This window comes from Peromyscus californicus, unplaced genomic scaffold, assembly GCF_007827085.1.
Source record: "Peromyscus californicus insignis strain IS unplaced genomic scaffold, ASM782708v3 Scaffold_4__1_contigs__length_199733344, whole genome shotgun sequence".
Classification (NCBI taxonomy): domain Eukaryota; kingdom Metazoa; phylum Chordata; class Mammalia; order Rodentia; family Cricetidae; genus Peromyscus; species Peromyscus californicus.
The window spans coordinates 38432062-38452184 of NW_026294562.1; the positions used below are offsets into that span (position 1 = coordinate 38432062).

At 48.6% G+C, this 20123-nt stretch overlaps 1 protein-coding gene across 4 annotated transcripts in view; it reads right to left on the reverse strand.

Annotated features, from left to right (window-relative positions):
* Window positions 1-252: 252 nt before the first annotated feature.
* Window positions 253-20123, reverse strand: part of Apba1 (amyloid beta precursor protein binding family A member 1) — a 209168-nt gene continuing 189297 nt past the window's right edge. For all 4 annotated transcript variants that reach the window (XM_052714091.1, XM_052714088.1, XM_052714089.1 and 1 more), the window contains 5 exons: window positions 19437-19616; window positions 17023-17235; window positions 5971-6090; window positions 4737-4877; window positions 253-4066 (listed from right to left, as the gene is read on the reverse strand). In XM_052714091.1, coding sequence (XP_052570051.1) covers window positions 3995-4066; window positions 4737-4877; window positions 5971-6090; window positions 17023-17235; window positions 19437-19616 — 726 coding nt within the window. In that variant the 3' untranslated portion in view covers window positions 253-3994. The remainder of the gene's footprint in view (window positions 4067-4736; window positions 4878-5970; window positions 6091-17022; window positions 17236-19436; window positions 19617-20123) is intronic.

A 20123-nucleotide genomic window follows, 5' to 3' on the forward strand; every position in this document is an offset into this window, starting at 1 on the left:
CTCTTCCCTCAGTGATGATACAAAGTGTGACACCTTTCTCCCATGACACCCAAAGGGCTGCGGCTTCCTTTCAGTGTGCTCCAGGGAGGCTGAGAACACTGTGGTGACAGGCCACTGAGCCAGTTTCACAAGATAAATACCTGGGTAGCCACCAGTCCCCCTAACCCTTAGAGCCTATGAAGGAAGACAAAACCCTCCCTGCCCAGAGCCCCAATCCTCCCTGCGACAGCAAGGCACTCATTCAGCCAGGACTAAGAGGCAAAGTCCTTGTTTATTGTTGCAGCAATTCTTATACAGACGTTAGCGTTCAGTTAAATAAGGAGAGAGCACATTAAATACATCACAACCCCAAACCAGACAACCGCGGCCACGGCACAAAGAAGGGGAGGGTGGGTCAAGACTGGTGACCAGACTGTCAGAGGAAATACATTCAGTGGGTGTGCAGTGTCCACATTCCAGGCTCACGTGTAGATATATTTTATTTATATATATTTATATTTATATATAGAGATCATTGAGTTTCGTGTATACAAAGAACGATATCGTTACAAATACAATACTATACTTCTCCCAATGTTTTACAGTAAGCGCTAACGCACCCCGTTACAGAAAGGGGTGCTAGGGCATACCCCAGGTGCTGTGCTAAGTATGTACAAGAGATTCCATTCCCACATGGTCATCACACACTGCCTTGATGGAGGGAAAATAAAACCGGAGTTGTGTGCTCAAGTGGATCCTAACCAGGGACAGAGGAGCAGACAGAAAGAGGGGCAACGCAAACCAACAGGTAAGCCTTGTGACGGTGAGTTGAAACATCAGCGAGAGGTGGCCCTTGGTTGTAAACATTGGTGACAGCTCCCCCGGTGGGTGGAGAGACCCGAGCAGGGCTCTGTGGGTGGGTTTTCATCAGTGTGTGATAGGGAGCATAGGTGTGGATGGGGCTGCAGGAGGGAGGAGGTGGAGAGTGGGGGAGGTAGTAGGTTACTCTGGACTCCCTGAAGGCCAATGTTGATGGGCAATGTTCAGACAGCAAACCCGTGTGCAGGGAGGTGGCGGCCTGCTGTGTGCTCTACCCCCGGGAGCCTGCTGTGGTGTGGGAGGAAGGTATCGCTCAGGCAGTGGGCTCCAGCCATTGATCTGTGGGGCTTTCTTCCTCTCGTGAACTCAAGGCTGATGGTGGCTCCCTGAAGGGCTCCTGCTGGAGAAGGCAGAGTGGGTTGTGGTGCAACCTCATTGGACTGGGGGTGGTGGTGAATCTGGGAGCCTGTCCCCAAAGCTGAGTCACTGTCATGTCCCAACTGAGTGGGCAGAGTGGCTCTGTGCCTTGCAGTTTGGGGAAGGCTGCTCTGTACACAGTCGGCCCCATCACTGGGGGTGATGAGATATTTACATATCTAACTATGTATGTGAGGATGCCAGCCAAGACCTGACCCCAAGTTAACCACTCAGCCTAACGCCAACAGAGGAAGAGCATGCTCCAGCCAGGGGCCTGGATCAAGCTCCAACTGCTTTCCCTCTGGGTGGGAGGAACCACTTTAACACAAAAGACTAGGTAATCTTACAATCATGCTCAACCATTAGTTTTTTAGAGGCGCTCACAAGAAAAGCTTTTGAACCCCTCTTAAAGCTTCCAGGGTTCTTGTCCAACAAGAACAGAAAGTGTTTTCTCTTTCCTCTTTCCCTGGGTGAAGACACTTCACTGTGATCATTTGGGGGGATTATACTGGGAGTGGTGTGTGTGTGTGGAGCCTGTCCCTGACCAGTCCCAGGCCAGCCTCTGCTGTACCCCTGCCTTCCTGTACAGGCGCTTGGGCATGGACCCATGGTGGCCACCCTGGGTCTAACAAGCATAAGCCTTTCAAGTGACTTTCCAAGGTTCCCAAATGCCTGAAATGGCAGCAATAATGTCTCTTTTTGTCTGATCCATCACTCTTTGGCAGAGGAGAGACGGCCTGCACTCTTCAGTGTGCGATTTTATTAGATACCTGACAGATTAGTTATTTCAGGAGGGGTGAAGAAAATCCGGGCCGTAGTTCCTGGTCTTCACACTTGCTGGGGTTTGATCTTGGATTTGGTCACACAGGGGCATTCTGTTGGACACCCTTAGGAAACAAGTCCAGATGGCCTGGCTCCTGGGGTCCCAATTCCACACAGCTCTCTCTCTAACAGCAGCAGCTCTGTCAATTCTCAGGCAGCTATCTGGACAGCTGGTGGCCGCACATCACTGGAACTTTCGTACTAAAGTAAAACCAAAGGCTCCAGCGCAGATCCCTGTGAGCACCGGGCTTTCCTGATCCTACCCACCCAACTCATGGGGATGACTGTTTCCCTCCCTAGCTGGAGCCTCTTGTTCCTCATCTTGTTAGATTCATCTCTCCCTCCCCCAGACCCCACCCTCCTCTCCGTAAATCCATCCTCCCTTACACTGCTCCCTGAACTGCCATGTCCACAGACACAACGTAAATATCCCAGATGCAGAGAACAGGAGCTATGTTCATATTACAAAATATATTAGATTTTCTTCCCCTGTCTCTACTGAGGTCATCAATGAAACAAAACAAAAACAAAAGCTAGCCGCATCCCACATGAAAACCAACTGCTCTTTGGACCAAGAATAAGTGGAAGCTGGCTCAGAATAATATTCAAACACATGTACTAGACTGAGACATAATTCAAAACACGAGGCACCTGATGGAAACATCAAGCCTTCCACACCAGCTACAAACTCCCAGACCTAGAAGACAGTAGATGTTGTTTCTGGAGCACATTTGGGGATTCCTAGGGCCAACACCAAGCATTAAGTCTGCTTGATTTTATGACTTAATCTAGTCTAGCCTTTGAAATATCACATCCTCATGAGTAGCTGCGAAAGGGCCCAGGCTGCCTTAGCTTTGGGGCAGGAAGCAGGACACTAGGTTACCCATATCACAGTTTGTCCCTCAAGAACCTCCAGTCTGTATGTGGGGTTGGGGAGTCTTCGAGGGCACTCTGAGCCAATTGGGGTCTGGAGGGCCAGGCCTGAGCCAGGAGGGCCTCTTTCTCAGGATAAGGCTGGCCATTTTCTGCATGTGTCAACCTTCTGCTAGGAGAAGGGATCTTCCAGAGGGGTGCTGGGGGTTCCCCAGACTGTGTGCTAGATTTTCAGCCTGCCTCAATGCAGGTGGAGAGCAAATGAGACACTGTGCAGGGAGTGTGTGTGTGTTGTACACATGTAGTAAGTGCCTGTGCAAGAATACAGGAAAATAGTACCTGCCTGTGGTCATCCTCCAATTGGTCACCTTGAGTTATTTTCTAATTGGTAACCTTGGGCCAGTCTTGGAAGCCTGAGAGGCCCTGTGACTTCCCAGGATCTCTACAGTGTCACAGCAGCCTTGTCTAGGATGTCACGTCTTCTCTTCTCTGCAGTTAGGCCTGTATTAGCACACACATTGAAACTAAAAGGAACTATGGAAGAGATTTAAAGCTGGCTCAGAGACTCTGGGCTGAAATGATGTATGACGCCTGAACTCCACAGCAGGCAGCGAACATCCCTGCAGATGTGGGCTGTCCTGGTCACTGCTATCTTCCCATCAAGTGAGGCAGGGAGAGCGGGAGATCGGCAACTGAGGGTAGCCACTGCTCAGTCAGCTCCTTCGCTTCCTCTGCGAGCTCCTTCAGGGAAGTACGTGCCTCTTGGGGAGGGATGATGGCCCCTTGGGCAGTGACAACCCCCTTAGGACCCCCAAAGGCCCTCCACCATGATCCCAGGTAGATATTAGCTGTTCTCCACCCTCAAGGGGGGGCACACACAAAGCTTCCCTGGTATGAAGGAAGGAACAGAAGAAAGCAAACTGGAGAGAGACAGAGAGCCAAGAGGCCCTTGCCGACCTTCTCTTCCTGTGTAAGACCAAATGCTGGGCACGAGAGGGAATGTCTCAGTGGACACACGATGCAGCACACGAAACACGACCACAGTGAGGAGAGTCCTCCATGCATGCCGCCGTGGAGGTGCAGCTCAGATGTAAACGGGCTGCTCCTGGGCTGTCAGCAGTCTGTACATGGCTGCTGGCATCGTCTTCATGTGGATCTGAGGGCAGAAAGCCAGGTTAGCCGGGGCTGGGGTCACAGCCATGGTACCCCCCACTCACTATGCACAGTTCCCAGGAGAGCCCAAACCTGACCCCCAGGCTTGGCCTGGGAAGAGTGAAGCCCGCAGGCGTTCTACAAAGTTTGGGGGTGACTGTAAGTGGTAAGAGAATCTGGGTAAGGCTCAGTTTTCCACTTAAAGGCTCCTGTTTTCACAATCCTTTGGGGAAAAAAAGGCGGCTCCATGGGAGGGAGGAGGGCTCTGGGTTTCTGGCTGCCTGCTTCCCTCTCTTCTCTTGGCGGCGTGGGAGCGCCAGGTGGAACTAAAGCAGGAACAGAAGCCCCAGAAATGTAGTTAGGACACGATGTGAGTCAATGCTGTGGCTTCTGGCTTTATGAGTCTTGAATCTAATTTGTGTCTTCCAATCTCATTTGGTGGAGTTAATTGGGGAAAATGAGAGAATTTGAGGAGCCACAGACAGTAGCAACACAAAATGAGTGTTGAAGAGAAGGCAGGTGAGCTTACTTCACCCACGTCTGAGGCAGACGGTCTGCTCAGAGGAGCATCTCGGGAGGGGAGAGGAGGCTCTAGAAGGTTCCCAGCAAGGCCAACATGTGCCAGGGGGACACACAGTACTTCAACCCTGTTCAGCCCCAGACCTCCTTCCTACCTCCCCAACGGCATTGGAGAGGATGTGGACGATCTTCTCATGTGGTGTGGCTACGACACTCTGGCCGTTGATCTCAATGATCCGATGTCCCACGCGGACCCCGCCTCTCTCGGCTATGCCCCCTCTCATGAGGCTGCAGATCTACCGGAGGCAAACACCAGGTTACACCTAGTGGGCAGCGCCACATCACTGAACCTCATGGGGGTGGAAGACTGTCCTCCCTGGAGCCCTGGTGCTCTGGCTGACTTGGTGAGGCTTGGGCCATTTAAATCTCTCAGCTTCTTTTTATGAACAGTGGGTTCTGTGGCTTGGTAGGGAGCTCAGTGATTGAATGTTTAACCAGCATGCACAAGATCCCATGTCTGATCTTTAGCACCCTATACAGCAGCAGCAAAAGTAGGTTCTGTAGGTCCAGCCGCCTGCATGTGTACAGTCTCTGCACAGGGGCATGGCAGGTGCGAACTTACCAGTATGCTCAACTCCGACCACTTTCCATCCTTGTTGGGCCTATCTGTTGGTGGCCTGTGTTTCAGTCAGCCTTCCATAGTCTCAGGCAGGCTTACCCACGGAACTGTTTGATGCTAGAAGCATGTATTTGAGGATCACCACTACATGATCCAGAGAGGCACTGGAAGCCTACTGTGTTCCACAGTGTGGCTCGAGGAGAAAGGTACCTGTTGTTCTTCTCAATTTGGTGGTCTTGCCAAACTCACTTCTTACAGGAATGGGATCCATAGCCAGCTACTTCGTATGGTTAGGCTATGACCCCTGGTGGATGAACCCTCCCAGTGCTGCAGGCTGGGGTGCCAACACCTTACACGCTAAACAGGAGTGCCTGTGAACTCACTGAAGTTGACTTTACACCTCAGACCGTGCATCTTTATACAAAAAGGCAGGACCTGCAGCAAGGGAGCTTACTGAGTCTGGAGTGAGCGGGTCTTTCCGGCTCTAAGCTGCTCTCAGGTCAAATGTTCCATGGCTGATTTCCACACTGGAGGTAAGACTAAGGGTCGAGGGCTAGGACTGTGGTTCCTTGGCTGAATGGTTACCTAGCACACTCCATCCCCAAACAAACGAAATCTCAAGAAGCTAGTCAAATTACAACTGAAAACCCCAAATCTATTTACTGGATGAAAGGATGAGGGGAATGGACCCGCTGGAAAAAAAAAATCAATATACCTCCATTTCCATTTGTCAGTATCTTGGAAAAGGGTGTGGTGGGACGTGTACTTACAATTCCATTCTGGACGCTGAATCCCAGCTGGTAGCGAAGGTCCGGCCTCCTTATTAGCACTGTGGTCACGGGAGGGCACCTCACAATGTTCAGCTTTACTCGGGACTGGTTCTTTAAGCCCTTAAACGTGAATAAAGTATAGTGGAGATGGTGACCACTGAGTCAGGCAGAGTAAATAAAAGCAGACATGGCTGGACACAGAGGCAGGGTCCACACCACAGTCTTCTGAAGGCCGTGCTATGCCTGAGCTGGAGCCAATCCCATGAGGCCTCCCTGGAACCCATTCAGTCTGTGGGAGATGGGTGACCAGCAGATGGCTGGAAAGTGGACTGTGTCAAGGGACCTGGCAAAAGTACAACTATAAGGAAAAGAGTCACATGTGATTGACAGATGAGGATGCACACTGTTGGTGGAAAGTCACATGGGACATGGGCTTTTTCCTCTACAAGGCGGACTCCAGCAGTGACTCCTAACACAGGGCATACACCTCAGAGCAGCAGTTCATTCCCAAAGCCAGCTCTCTCCAGTCTCTGACCTCTTCTTCCATACTCAATGTCTGGAGAGCTCTAGCTCGTGGGTATTCCCACTACAACTGGAAGCTCCAGTGAGTATTTGCCTCCTTAGGATATGATGGATTATGAAGAAGAAATGAAACATAAAGATTGTACATGGGTTCCTCCTTTAGTCCAGAATGGATGATAGAAGAAAATCTGGCCTTTAATTAGGAACAGGAACCTGTTTGGAGCTTCCTACACATTAGCCAAACCTCAGGCAGGTCCACCTACCACCTCATCAGCTACATACTGAGAAGTGGGAACCAGGCCGAAGAAGCCAGCCCAGAAATAAACATGCCCCCTCCAGTGCTGCTGGCTCTGAGGAAGGCCTGTTCTGACTGGGTTGCCTCCTGCGTGCCGGGGCAGATGCTCTGAGGAGCGCATGCTCCAAAGCTCTCTGAGCCTTTCCCTGCATCTGCTCTTCAGCATGGAAAGGCTCCGGGAAGATGTTCCACATCCCAATTCAAGAGACGCTGTGCAGAAAGAAATGGCAATTTTTTTTCATCTTGGAGCAAACAGACCACACTGGTGTGGCTGGAGGCCCTGTTGCTGCTATAGCTGAGGCCAGGTTATCAGAGCACTCAGGAAATGCTTGCCTGCCTGGACTCCTATCTGCAAGACCAGCCGACTAAGAAATGGCTTAAGGTCAGCTTAGACCGTCCTCCAAGGGAGCAAGGGTAAAAGGGTCTTGAGGCGGATGAGAATGTTCTCCACTGAGAGAGAGGGAGCAGGAATTTGGAGGAAAAGCTAGCTTTTATTCAGGTCCAAGATATCCCTTAGAGATAGCACCCATGTGACCTGATGCTCACAGTCACATTGGCATCACCAGTGTCCCCAGTGAAACAGGCTAGGGAATGTGTTGGTCAAGGGAACAGTATTTTCAGTGCAGTGAGATGACAGTGCATAAGATGCCAGTGATGGCTTTGGACTTTCTGTTGACAGCATGTCCCATCATGTCAACAAGACAGAGACAGGTCTGGCTTTCTGCTCTGAGCAGTGGGACAAGCATAGCTGGGTGAGGAGGACAGTGCTGGTGTTCCTAGACCTGCGTTCCGTCATGTTTCTGCTACCATAAGCAGGCGGCTCTTAGGCATTTTGCTCTACCTGAATTTCTCTACTGTTATCTACCTGGTGACACTCACTGGGGTCTCTGCCAGGTCCAGTTTCTACATCTTTCTAAATGCCCCAATCTATGACACTGAGACTCAGCCATTAAACTTCAAAAGTCAGACTCAGTCCCCAACATCAAAGCAGGTATGGGGAAGCGAGGCAGGCTAGAGCTTGGCTGTGTACCTGTTACAGTTTTCTAAGTGCCTCCTCTTTTTTGCTCACTTAAGAAGCACTTATATACCAAGAAATGGGTTAGACACTGGACACTGGTAGGAATAAGATTCTATAGGTCTCTTGGAACTGGGGGGACATGAGAGGCTAAGAGAACACAGTGTGTGTCAGAACTAAAATGGGGGAGCTGAGGCAGCTTGAGTCCCACTACATCCACCCCACCACGTCCCCTGCAGACCACACACCATAATACCAGGAATTTGTGGAAAATGCTGAAAGTGACAGAGTTTGCCTGTAGGAATTCTGGTCCTTCGCACAAGTCACCGTTTAATGCTTACACCTGTCAGCTGCCCGGGCGATCCGGGAGACTTTATAGAATATACCAAAATGCATGAGAATGAAATTTCTCATTACCTACAAATTTCTCACTGCTCTGGTGAACTGATTTAAGATGCCTGTTGGGTCCCTCAGCAAAATAATTTTTAAGACTGGATAAAATGTGCTTCAACATAAGGCTTCAGAAATGGCAATTGGAAATAACCAGGGCATGATTTGCTCTGCTATCCCTAATCAGTGTTTCAAGTTGGGTCTCATTAACTTAGATTTCTGACCTGCCATTTTGTTGGAGGTGCCAATTAAATAAATGGTCACTTCGTCCCCATGACAACAGTGAATGATGCAGCAAATTAAGAAATATGGTGGGAAGGGAAGAAGCCAGAGTGGTATCCATAGCAACAAGAGCAAACTCACGATACTCCTGAGAAGGAAAGGGAAGCCAGGCACTAGGTTGGAAAGGAAAAGAAGTCTAGAGGGCAGGACTTGGAGGCAAAGGCATGAGCAGAGAGATACCAGCACACTTTGTCTGCCAATGACTATGCTTTAGGAATGAATTACAACTGGAAAGGTAAGAACTAGGCAAAAAAGAACTCAGAGGGTTTCTATACCTGGAAACATATCCTGCATCCTGTAATCTGGGGGGGGGGGGGGAGAAAGGCCAGTGAGCATTGAAGTGGGAAGACACAGAACACGTTGCTTTAGACTCCTGTTCCTCAGGGTGCCAGCCAGAAGGCTGGCAATGCCACCTTCCCCAGGAATTTGCTGAAAAGCAGAGTCCCACTTAAGACTTGTCGGAACAGAACAGATCCCTTAACAGGATCCCCGGGTGGCTCTTGTGAGTGTGAGAAGCAATGACTGATTAGGATGCTGGGGAGAGTAATGTGGACAGGGACCTGCTGAAATGAACAGCACTACAGAAAAGCTCTGAAGCCCAGACATTCCCCTGCAGTAGCCGGAGCAGTGTGAGCATCTATCTAGGTCCAGGCACCAAGTGGGGTGATGTCTAGAGAACTGTAAAAACGGCACTGAATCCACTGAGTTCAGTCCCATGTGGTGTTGGGGGTTCCTCAGCTAGGACATGCCACAGGTAGGTGATCTGATTTTCCAGCCTGACAAAGCTGAGGATCTTGGGACACTTGGGAGTGCTCAGCAGTTTCTAACTGGACCTTCGTCCTGCGCAGCTCTGCTGAGGAAGGCCAGCAAGGCAGCGGCTTTCTCAGGCCCTCTTCAGCAGCTGTCTCTTTCATCATCACATGGGCTTTTCATCTTCCCAGTCCATGGAGATTCCGTTTACAGACATTAAAGTTCAGCTCTTCAAAAAACCTTTTCCCCTCAGGAAGCTCCAGGGCCTCTCCGTTCACCTTTGAGTAAGTTTTGTTTCCACCTCAAGTTGGTGATAAGTGGACAGAGCTGAGTCCCCAGGCAGCAGTCAAGGTGGTCAGGCTGACCTCACAGACACCACGGTCCCTTATCTTGTCTGTCATTTACAGGGCAATATGGGTGGGTAAGAGGAGAGTTGGGATCTAATGGATGGCCAGCTGGGGACCCCGAGCCTTTGGGGTTTCAGGAAAAGGGTGGCTTATGGAAAGGTTGGGAGTTATCAGAAATTCCTGCTTCTTAAACCCGGGTCTATCCCACCTCTCTCTCTCTCTCTCTCTCTCTCTCTCTCTCTCTCTCTCTCTCTCTCTCTCTCTCTCTCTCTCTCTCACACACACACACACACACACACACACACACACACACACACACACACACACACACACGGGTTGCTACAACAAAATATTATACACTGGACTTACAATCAATGAGAGCTACTTCTAACAGTTAGGAGGCCTGATATCTTTGGTTAGGGTGCTGGCAGTCACATGATAAGCTCCTCCTGTGGGCTGCAGACTGCCAGCTTCTGGTTGCTCTCACATGGAGGAAGAGAACCAGAGAGCCCTGTAGGGTCCCTTGCATAAAGGCACTGATCCAATTCATGAGGGCATCACCCTTAAGACCTAATCACCCCCCAATAGCCATTGGGATTAGGGTCTCAACATGTATTTTAAAGGGGTACCCCTCTCCCCACCCCATATCCTTTCCAGACCCAGATTAACTCCCGGTAAAGTCACCCTCCCCAACTTCACTCACCAATTTCTCTCCTTCCTCCTGCACTCCACACACAGATCCTGAAGACTGGCACTACCAACAAGTGGGGGCTGGGTAGGTCTTGGCTGTGGAGGGGGGCTGTCCTATGCACTGCAGGCTGTGCCCATAGTACAGTCTCCACAGTGAGAGTCAAGGCAGGCTCCAGGCTTCTGGGGCATGAGGATGTCCACTTGCACAGACACCATACCTGGACAGTGGGGGATGTTTTGGGGGTGTCTCTTCGCTGGCTGAGTGACCTGTCTCCACCAAGAGTCAGCTGTGTGACTGCTATTCTGTGCCTCAGTTTCCTTTTTGTGCAATGGACAGACAACAGTACCTGTCCCATAGAAGTTATGAGGAACCAGAAGCCATGAGTTCAGTGAGCTAATCTGCAGCCACCCTCTGGTTGGTGTTGGGTGCACAGCCCCTGGTTTCTGCACCTGTGGGGCCAGTCACTACTTCTTGCTGGGCCTAGCTCCTGGGTGAGGACCTACCCACTGTCTGGCCCACACAGCTCCTTGCATTTCTCACAAGTAATTTGTTCACAGGAGAGAAGGGAGAGGGCAGTGGTCCTGCCTTTCAGTAGAGGTCACTATGACAACACCAGATCACCCCCCGCAGGTCAGGCTGAGTTCTTCCCCTTGACTCAGTGTCAGCCTATTGTCCGTCAATTCAAGCAGACACTTCTAAACACTACGGTCCTTCCTGACACAAACCGAGGTTTTAACTCCTTCAAAGTCAAATTAAACTTTCAAAGTCAAACGTTCCCTCTCCTAAACTCCTGCAGCCTTTTACCTCTGTTGCTACACATCCTTTCAGCAGTCTCATTATCTTGGACATGCATGGCCTCTCCATGGTTCAGCACCTAACAAAGGTCCAATTAAACATACATGAATGAATCTCTGCATTAAGCAGATTTTCTGATCTCATCATTACTGTACAGCCATGTGCTGCACAGTTTTCTTAGTCAACTAGACCACATACACCATAGCAGTCTTGTAAGCCAACAGTGGAACTGGAAATTCCCATTACCTGGTGTGGTGGCTTGAATAGGTATGCCCCTCATAGATTCATGTGTTTGAACACTTGGCCCCTAGGGAGTGGCACTATTAGGTGTGGCCTTTTTGGAGTAGGTGTGGTCTTGTTGGAGGAAGTGTGTCACTGTGGAGGTGGGCTTTGAGGTCTCATATATACTCAAGCTACACCCAGTGTGACAATTCACTTCCTGTGGTCTGTGGATCAAGATGCAGAACTCTCAGCTCCTTCTCCACACCATGTCTGCTTGCATGCTGCCATATCCTGCTATGATGATAATGGACTAAACCTCTGAAACTGTAAGCCACTCCAATCAAATGTTTTCTTTTATAAAAGTTGCCATGGTCATGGTGTCTCTTCATAGCAATAGAAACCCTAACCAAGACAGAAGTTGGTACCAGGGACTGGAGTATTGCTGTGATAGGCCTGACCATGCTTTTGTTTGGAGGAATTTGGACTCTGGGAGTTTGACTTTGAAAAGCAGTTGAATGGTTTAAGTGGGGCTTAATGGGCCATACTAGTAGGAAAATGTAAGACAGTGGTGTTGAGGGTGATTCGAATTTTGGGGGCCTGGTCCAAGAGGTTTCAGAGAAGAATTTTAGTATGTTTCCTATAGATCATTCTTAAGATATTTTGGTGAAGTATGTAGCTGCTTTTGCCCTTGTCCAAAGAGTCTGCCTGAGGCTCATGTGAAGAGTTTTGGATTAATTCTGTTGGCTAGGAAATATCAAAACAGCCTAGTATTAACTCTGTCATATGGTTATTAGTGTTCACTCTTATGAAGATTCATAATGAAAAGGAGCAAGCTGAGCAAGGAAAAATACAAAATGTACAATTTGAGGAGAAAAGAGGCACCAGGAAGTGGAATACAACTAAGTTCTGTGATCAAGGAGATAAACAGATTAAGAAATGGAATAAAGAAGTGGTGACCTCAGGGCAAGACCCCACCCAGCTAATTTCCAACTTATGAAAAGGAATTAAAAAAAACCTTAGAGCTGGGTATGGTGGTGCACACCTTTAATCCCAGCACTTGGAAGGCAAAGATTGGCATATCTCTGAGTTTGAGGTCAGTCTGGTCTACAGAATGAGTTCCAGGGCAGCCAAGCCTAGGCAGTGAAGGTAACCATCAAAAACAGAAAGCTGGTGAAGATGTGCTTGAATGAGGGGGCCATGTCCCAGAAAGCAGCAGAAGTTGGCAGCTTTGGCGATGTGGTTCTGGCTTTAGAGTCATGGATAGAATCTCCCTCTGTGACTAAGGAAAGCCACTGAGGCCAGTTATATGGCAAGGGTGTCCCTACACGAAGGCTTAGAGAGGCCATTGTGTAAAGCTGTGAAAGTGAAGCCTGAATTGTCTTGTAGACTCAAGATGTTAGAGATGCCAGAGCTGTGGGATGCCTGCTGAGGAGAGCTGCTAACAGGGAGTGGAACCAGCAGCCCAAGAGAGAGAAGTGTGTTACAGTCAACAAAGCTGAAAGGAGTTGGAGATCTGAAGAGCATTTTGACATCTGACATGAGATGCCGAGTTTGGAGTTTGCTCAGATGGTTTCTGGTCTTGCTTTGGTCCAGTATTTCCTTACTATGTTCCCTTCCCTACATTTTAGAATGGTAATGCATATCCTGTGCCATTATATGTTCGAAGTATGTGATCTGCTTTTTGACATTGATTTTATAGGGGATTACAGTTAAGAGATTGCATGAATCTCAGAAGAGACTTTGAACTTTGGACTTTTAAACATTGTTGAGACTGTGATAGACTATGGGGACTTTTAAAGTTAGAAAACATGCATTTTGAAATACGTTATGGCTACAAGCCTATGGGAGCCAGCGAGTGGAATGTGGTGGTTTGAATAGGTATGGCCACCATACTCATGTGTTTGAATGCTTGGCCCATAGCGAGTGGCACTATTAGGAGGTGTGACCTTGTTGGAGGAAGTATGCCACTGTGGGAGTGAGCTTTGAGGTCTTATATATGCTCAAACTACATCCAATATACAGTTTCCTTCTGCTGCCTGTGGATCAAGATGTAGAACTCTCAGCTCCTTCTCCAGCACCACATCTGCCTGAATGCCACCATGACCCACCTTGATGACAATGGACTAAACCTCTGAAACTATGAGCCAGCTCCAATTAAATGTTTTCCTTTATAAGAGTTGCCATGATCATGGTCTGCTCTTCCCAGCAGCAGAAACCCTAAGACACCTGGGGACTCCACAGGCATCTGAATACCACAGTACAACTCACTCCTCATGACTGCGGTGACATCTGTGTAAACTCACTTGCATTGCCAACTTTTATGCATAAAAGCATAGCATGTGTGCATGCACATACATGCATGTACAAAATACTTAACAAAGGCTATGTTAATAGCTTATATATTTATTATGCTGTATTTGTATCATTATTTTAGGGTGTACTCCTACTCATTAAAATACAACATTAATTATAAGATAGTATGCTGTGTTATGCTGGCAGCACCCTCATGGGTCCTACAATTACTGTCTCTCTTGGTTTTACCAAGAGGCCACATCAGGTGACTGACCTAAATTATTTAAATACTCTGTGATGTTTGGAAAATGATAAAATTGCTTAGTGATTTGCATTTCTCTGATGGCTAAGGATGTTGAACATTTCTTTACATGATTCTCAGCTATTTGAGATTCCTCTGTTGAGAATTCTCTTTAGATCTGTACCCCATTTTTTGATTGGATTATTTGTTTTTTTGATGTCCAGTTTGAGTTCCTTATATATTTTGGAGATCAGCCCTCTGTCAGATGAGGGTTTGGTGATTGTTTCCCATTCTGGACTGACATTTTGTCCTTCTGACAGTGTCCTTTGCCTTATAGAAGCTTTTCAGTTTCATGAGGTCCCATTTTGCTAATTATTGATCTCAGTGCCTGTACTACTGATGTTCTGATCAGGAAGTTGTCTTCTGTGCCAATGGTTACACAACTATGTTCATAGCAGCTTATTTGTAATAGTCAGAAACTGGAAACAACATAGATGTCCCTCAACTGAAAAATGGATAAAGAAATTATGAAACATTTATATAATGGAGTGTTATTCAGTTGTTAAAAACAATGACATTAAGAAATTTGAAGGCAAATAGCTGGAACTAGAAAAGATCATCCTGTGTGAGGTAACCCAGATCCAGAGGGACAAACATGGTATGTACTCACTCATAAGTGGATATTAGCTGTAAAGCAAAGAATAATCATGCTACAACTCACAGACCCAGAGAAGCTAAGTAACAAGAAGGGCAAAAGGGGCATGGGTGGGTGGGAGATTCATGAATCTCATTGTGAAGGAGAAATAGAATGAACATTGCCAGTGGGCAGGGAGAGGGGCCTGAACCGGGGAATGGGGATGGGAGAAGAGATCAGGTGGGAGGGAGGATGGAGGGAGAGAGTACTGGGAGAGACAACTGGAATCTGGGGGCATCTCTGGGATGAGCTAGAAACCTAGCGCAGTGGAATCTCCCAGGAATCTATGAGGGTGACCCTAGCTAAGACTCCTAGCAATGGCAGATATGGAGCCTGAACTGGCCATCTCCTGTCACCAGGCGAGACTTCCAGTGGGACATCAACCCAGTCACAAACCCTTCATCCTACAATTTGTCCTGCCTACAAGATGTACTGGGGGTAAAGATGACACAAATTATGGGAACGGCCAACTAATGACTGGCCCAGTTAGAGACCTATACCCTGAGAGTGAGCTCAACCCTGAGGGCCAGGACCCAGATACCCCAGAGATCTAGGACAGAACTAAGCATGACTGGCAAAAAAAAATCCATGAAATGATTCCTAATGATACTCTGCTGTTCTCATAGATTGGCGCCTTGTCCAGTCATCATCAGAGAGGCTTCACCTAGAGTCTTAGTTAGGATTCCTATTGCTGTGAAGAAACGCCATGACCATGGTAACTCTTAAAAGGAAAATATTTAATTGGGGTTTCAGAGGTTCAGTCCATTGTTATCATGGTGGGAAGCATGGGGAAGTGCAGGCAGACATGCTGGCTACATATTGATATGCAGGCCACAGGAAGTCGACTGAGACACTGGGTGGTATCCTGAGCATAGGAAACCTCAAAGCCCACCCCCACAGTGACATACTTCCTCCAACAAGGCCACACCCTCTCCAACAAAGCCACACTTCCTAATAGTGACACTCCCTATGAGATTATGGGACCAATTACATTTAAACTATCATACCCAGCAACTGATGGGAACAGATGCAGACCCAAAGTCAAATATTAGGCGGAGCTTGGAGAATCCTATGGAAGAAGGGGAGTAAGGATTGTAGAAGCCAGAGGGGTCAAGAACACAAGAAAACCCACAGAACCAACCAATCTGGGCTCATAGAGGCTCACAGAGACTGAAGAGACACCCAGGGAGCCTGCATGGGACTGACCTAGGCACTCTGCATATATGTTACAGTTGTGTAACGTGGTCTTCCTGAGAGAATCCTAACAGTAAGAGCAGGGGCTATCTCTGACTCTGATGCTTGTTTTGGGGACTTATTCCCTCATACTGGATTGCCTCATCCAGCCTTAATAGAAGAGGAGGAGCCTAGTCATGCTGCAACTTGATATACCTTGGCTGGCTGATATCCTTGGGAGGCCTGCCTGTATCTGAAGAGAGACAGTGGAGGAGGAGTGGATGGGGGTGGGGTAGAGGAAGGGTGGGGGAGGAGATTGGGAAGAAGGGAGGGAGGGGAAACTTTGGCTGGAATGTATAAACAACAACAACAAAAGAAAAAAATTGCCTAATGATACATCTCTCAGAATTATTTCTCCACACGTGACTGTATACTAAGCAACAAGTCTACCTCAGGGATGACACATCATCCTGCCCACTGTGCTCACCTGCAGCCCTGCCCCAGCTCCTCAGATGGGGGTGCTAGCTTCTGTGGGTTTTCTAGGGCACAGAATGGCTATTGTATAGATGTGTTCACTGCCCCCAGAGTGGTGTTCTCTTTGAAACCCTCAGGACCAAGGGAAGCTGAGCACCCAGCCTGCCTACTCACTGGGTGTGGGCTTCTGGGGCCAAAGGTGTGAGCGTGTCATCCTGGCTACACAAGCAGAAGGATCAGTGTCCTCTAAGGCTACGTAGACAGATGCCTCACTGCTAAGAAGGAAGTCCAGCTGCCCCTCAAGTAGTCACATTCATTTTCTCTTTAAGTAACTCTTTTCTTTAGTGACAGCATCAGGGTGGGTGGAACAAAACCGAACATGTGGACTAGAGCAGATTTCCTCCCTATGACATTCAGCTTGGGAAGAGGCAGGTTGACCCACACCAGTGTTCTCCGAAGAGCTGAAGCATTCCCATGAGCTGTGAAGGGGTGGTAAATCATCTCACGTCTGTCTGTCTGTCTGTCTGTAAAGGACTTTGGGTTAGAGAGCTGATGAAAATCCTGTTGGGGCTGTGTCTGGGTTACGTGGGAGGAAGTGAGTTAACTGATGGGCTTTGCCTGTGACAGGCATTGGACTAGATGCAGGTGTTATTTAAGCCTCAGATAGTACTTGTGACCCTGACCTATGGAGAAACTTATAATAGTAACTTGAGGGTTAGCTGCCTTGAGTACAGGTCCATACCGTTTATATCTGGGTCGTCCTCAGAGCCTGAGCTTAAGCATGTTCACAAACATCAAGGACTGCATGGCAGTCACAGTTCACATCATTTCAGGTCTGCTACTGAAAAGGTTTTCTCATGCCTAGCTACCTTGATAATGCTCTGGCAGGTGGACAAAGGCAGGCCCACCAGGCTGGTGCCGTTGATGGACATGATCTGGTCCCCGATGTTCAGCTTTCCTGATTTCTCTGCGGGGCCTCCATGCATCATGTTGGCAATGATCACAGTCGGTAGAATGGATCCCCAGCCAGACTCCACAATCACAACTCCCAGGATTTCTCCTTTCTGTTTCTCTATGAAAACCTGAAAGGAGAAAAATATGTAGAAAGTACGTGTCAGAGCCACATGGGATAGGTATCAGAGCTGGTCCCCCTGTCTGTGTGGGGGAAGAGAAAGATACGACTTTGAGGATGCCAGTCCAGGTGAGTTCCTATCTTCTCTACGCTCCATGGCATCTGGGGTCTGTAAGAAACCACTTCACACAAACCCATCTAGACCTTGGAATTCACCCTCATTTCAAAGGACCAACCTGGCCTCACACAAATACAGGGCCACCAGGCTTTTCTGTTTTCCTTGAAAACATCAGTTGTCCTTTGTAGTGAGAGCTTTGGTGGCCTGTTAAACCTTAATCCACAGTGGCTTTTGGATTTGATGCACAGGTTTTCTCATTCCACAGCACTTCGTAAATTATTTTCAGTATTTAAGATTTCTGAGTGAAAAACACATGAAACACTTCTCTGCAAGGAGGAGGGTGAGGAAAAAGTGACGTTGAAGTTGCCGTGACCGAAAGGCTGTGCCGCACACAGGAAGAACAGGTCCTGGACATATATCATGCATGTGTGACCTCTGGTAGCCGGCACAGAAGCAGGAGTTAGTACTGGACCCCAGTAGTACATGGAGGTGTGCAGACCAGCAGAGTCTGCACACATATGTTCCGGGACCCAACAAAGCCACCTTCACAGGCGCCGCCCACTTCTCCCAGCAGCTCAAGCAGCAGCAGGCCCTTCCCTGAAGCATTTCCCACAGCCTAGTGGGAGATACTCCCGTTACACACTGGATCACTCCCGTGCTGCGGTTCTAATCTGAGTACCTCCTACAGTGCCTCAACACGGAGCAAAGGTATTTACAGACAACCAAGCTAAACTGAGGACATCACCGCGTATGCCAATCCAATGCACCTGTGCTCTTCTAAGAGGAGATTTGGACACATGGACGATCACAGAGGGCATGAGGAGAAGAGGCCATCTGCAAGCCAAAGACAGAGGTGTGAACACAGCCTTTCTTCCCAGCCCTGAGGACTCAAACTTACCAACAGTTCGACTTGCACTTCAGCCTGGAACTGAGAGGCAGTTCCTGTCTGTTGTTGGAGCTGCTTAGCCTGTGGGGTCTATTATGGCATCCCTAGCCAATGAATATGTCCCTGCCCATCCCAGACCAATATGGGACAGAGGGTACAGCTACCTCTAGGTCCACTGCCCTGTGGTTCAGAAGGAAGGTCATGCCCAGCAAGGCCATACTCCTCCTCAGTACCTCCTCCAACTCCCCTTCTGCTCTGAGTGCAGGCTTCTATTAAACCTCTTGAATAAGAATCCTCTTCTAAAGCCGGGCGGTGGTGGCGCACGCCTTTAATCCCAGCACTCGGGAGGCAGAGCCAGGCGGATCTCTGTGAGTTCGAGGCCAGCCTGGGCTACCAAGTGAGTTCCAGGAAAGGCGCAAAGCTACACAGAGAAACCCTGTCTCGAAAAACCAAAAAAACAAAACAAAACAAAAAAAAAAAAGAATCCTCTTCTAGGCTGTGGTCCAAGGAGCCCGACTCAAGACAGCTAATGGATCCAAAGCTCACGTTCTTATTCAAAGTTCTTTTGATCTGGGGGACAAAGTCTCAATCTTTCGGCTGGAGTTTCAAGTTGGCACAGTGTCTTTCCTGTCCCTCCTGTGTTTACTTCCGCTGCAGCTGAGTTACCTCCTTCCTGATGGCCCAGCATTCTAACCTTCAGGTTTTCTGTTAGCTCTGCCTTACCCTTCCACTGTCTGCTGCCCCTGAACATTCCAGTGACCTACAAGTCCAGACCAGCTCGGATGGCCCTGTCTCCCTCCAGACACTCCTGCCGAGCTCACTCTGAAACATCTGAGGGTGAAGCCCCTATTGTATGATCACGTGATCTCTGTTTTACCTCATGCAGCTGTCTGTCATCAGTGCTTGAGCTGGCACGTCACTGACCATTTTCAGTGCCCTTTCCCAGACTGTGGGCTTCGTAAGGACAGAGGTCAGGTCCTGTATCCATACCTATAGCATTCCCTCAAGGGGTAGAGGATGTGTCCTTGTTTTTGATAGTACTTAATGACAGGGTCTCCCGGGAGGAAACCAGAGCTAGGTGTGAGAGCCACAGAATGTCCTGCCAATACCACTGTTTTCAGCCTCAACTTCCCCAGCAGGACGGCCCCACCCTCTAGGGCCCCAGCCAGCTGGCTCAGCCTGGGAACAAGTTTTGGGAAGTACCTACATCTTTGCAGTTTTCCGACTTGGAGAAGTGGATCAGGTCATCGTTGTACATGTCCTGGGTGTTGAGCAGGTCACTGTACTCCTTCTGGCTGAGGTCTTCTGGGTTAATCCCGTTGGCCCTGAGGAATTCCTGGTATGCCACGCTGAAGGCCTGCCCTATGGACTGTGCGATCAGCTGGGCCTGTAGCAGCAGCAGGGAAGAGGGTGGTGAATGGGGGACTCCTTGGCACATGCACCCCTGGGTAAATCCTTGTGGCATTTGAGGGTTTAAACACAGCAGGTCACTCAGCCATTCTCTATCAGCATACCAGTGCCTACCAGAAAAATCAGTATGCTTCTTATTATGACTGTGCCCACAAGGGAGTCATTGGCACTCAGTAGACAGGAGTCAGAGATGCTGGACATCCTACTGTACAAAGGACAGTCACACACAATGACAGGTCGTTCTACATCCTGTACAATTTTTGGATGTCCCACTGGACATTCATTGTATGTACCACCTTTTTCTAATCACTATATCCATAAATAGATTCTAGTTTCTCTTTAAATACAGAGACTCATTGGGTGGTCCTGGCTACATTGCACATTTAAAGAATAATACTATACAAAGTGAAGGAAGATGGTCCTTTGAGATTTTATAAGTTTCATGTCTTTCAAAATCATATCATTTGTGGTCATGGCATAAGCT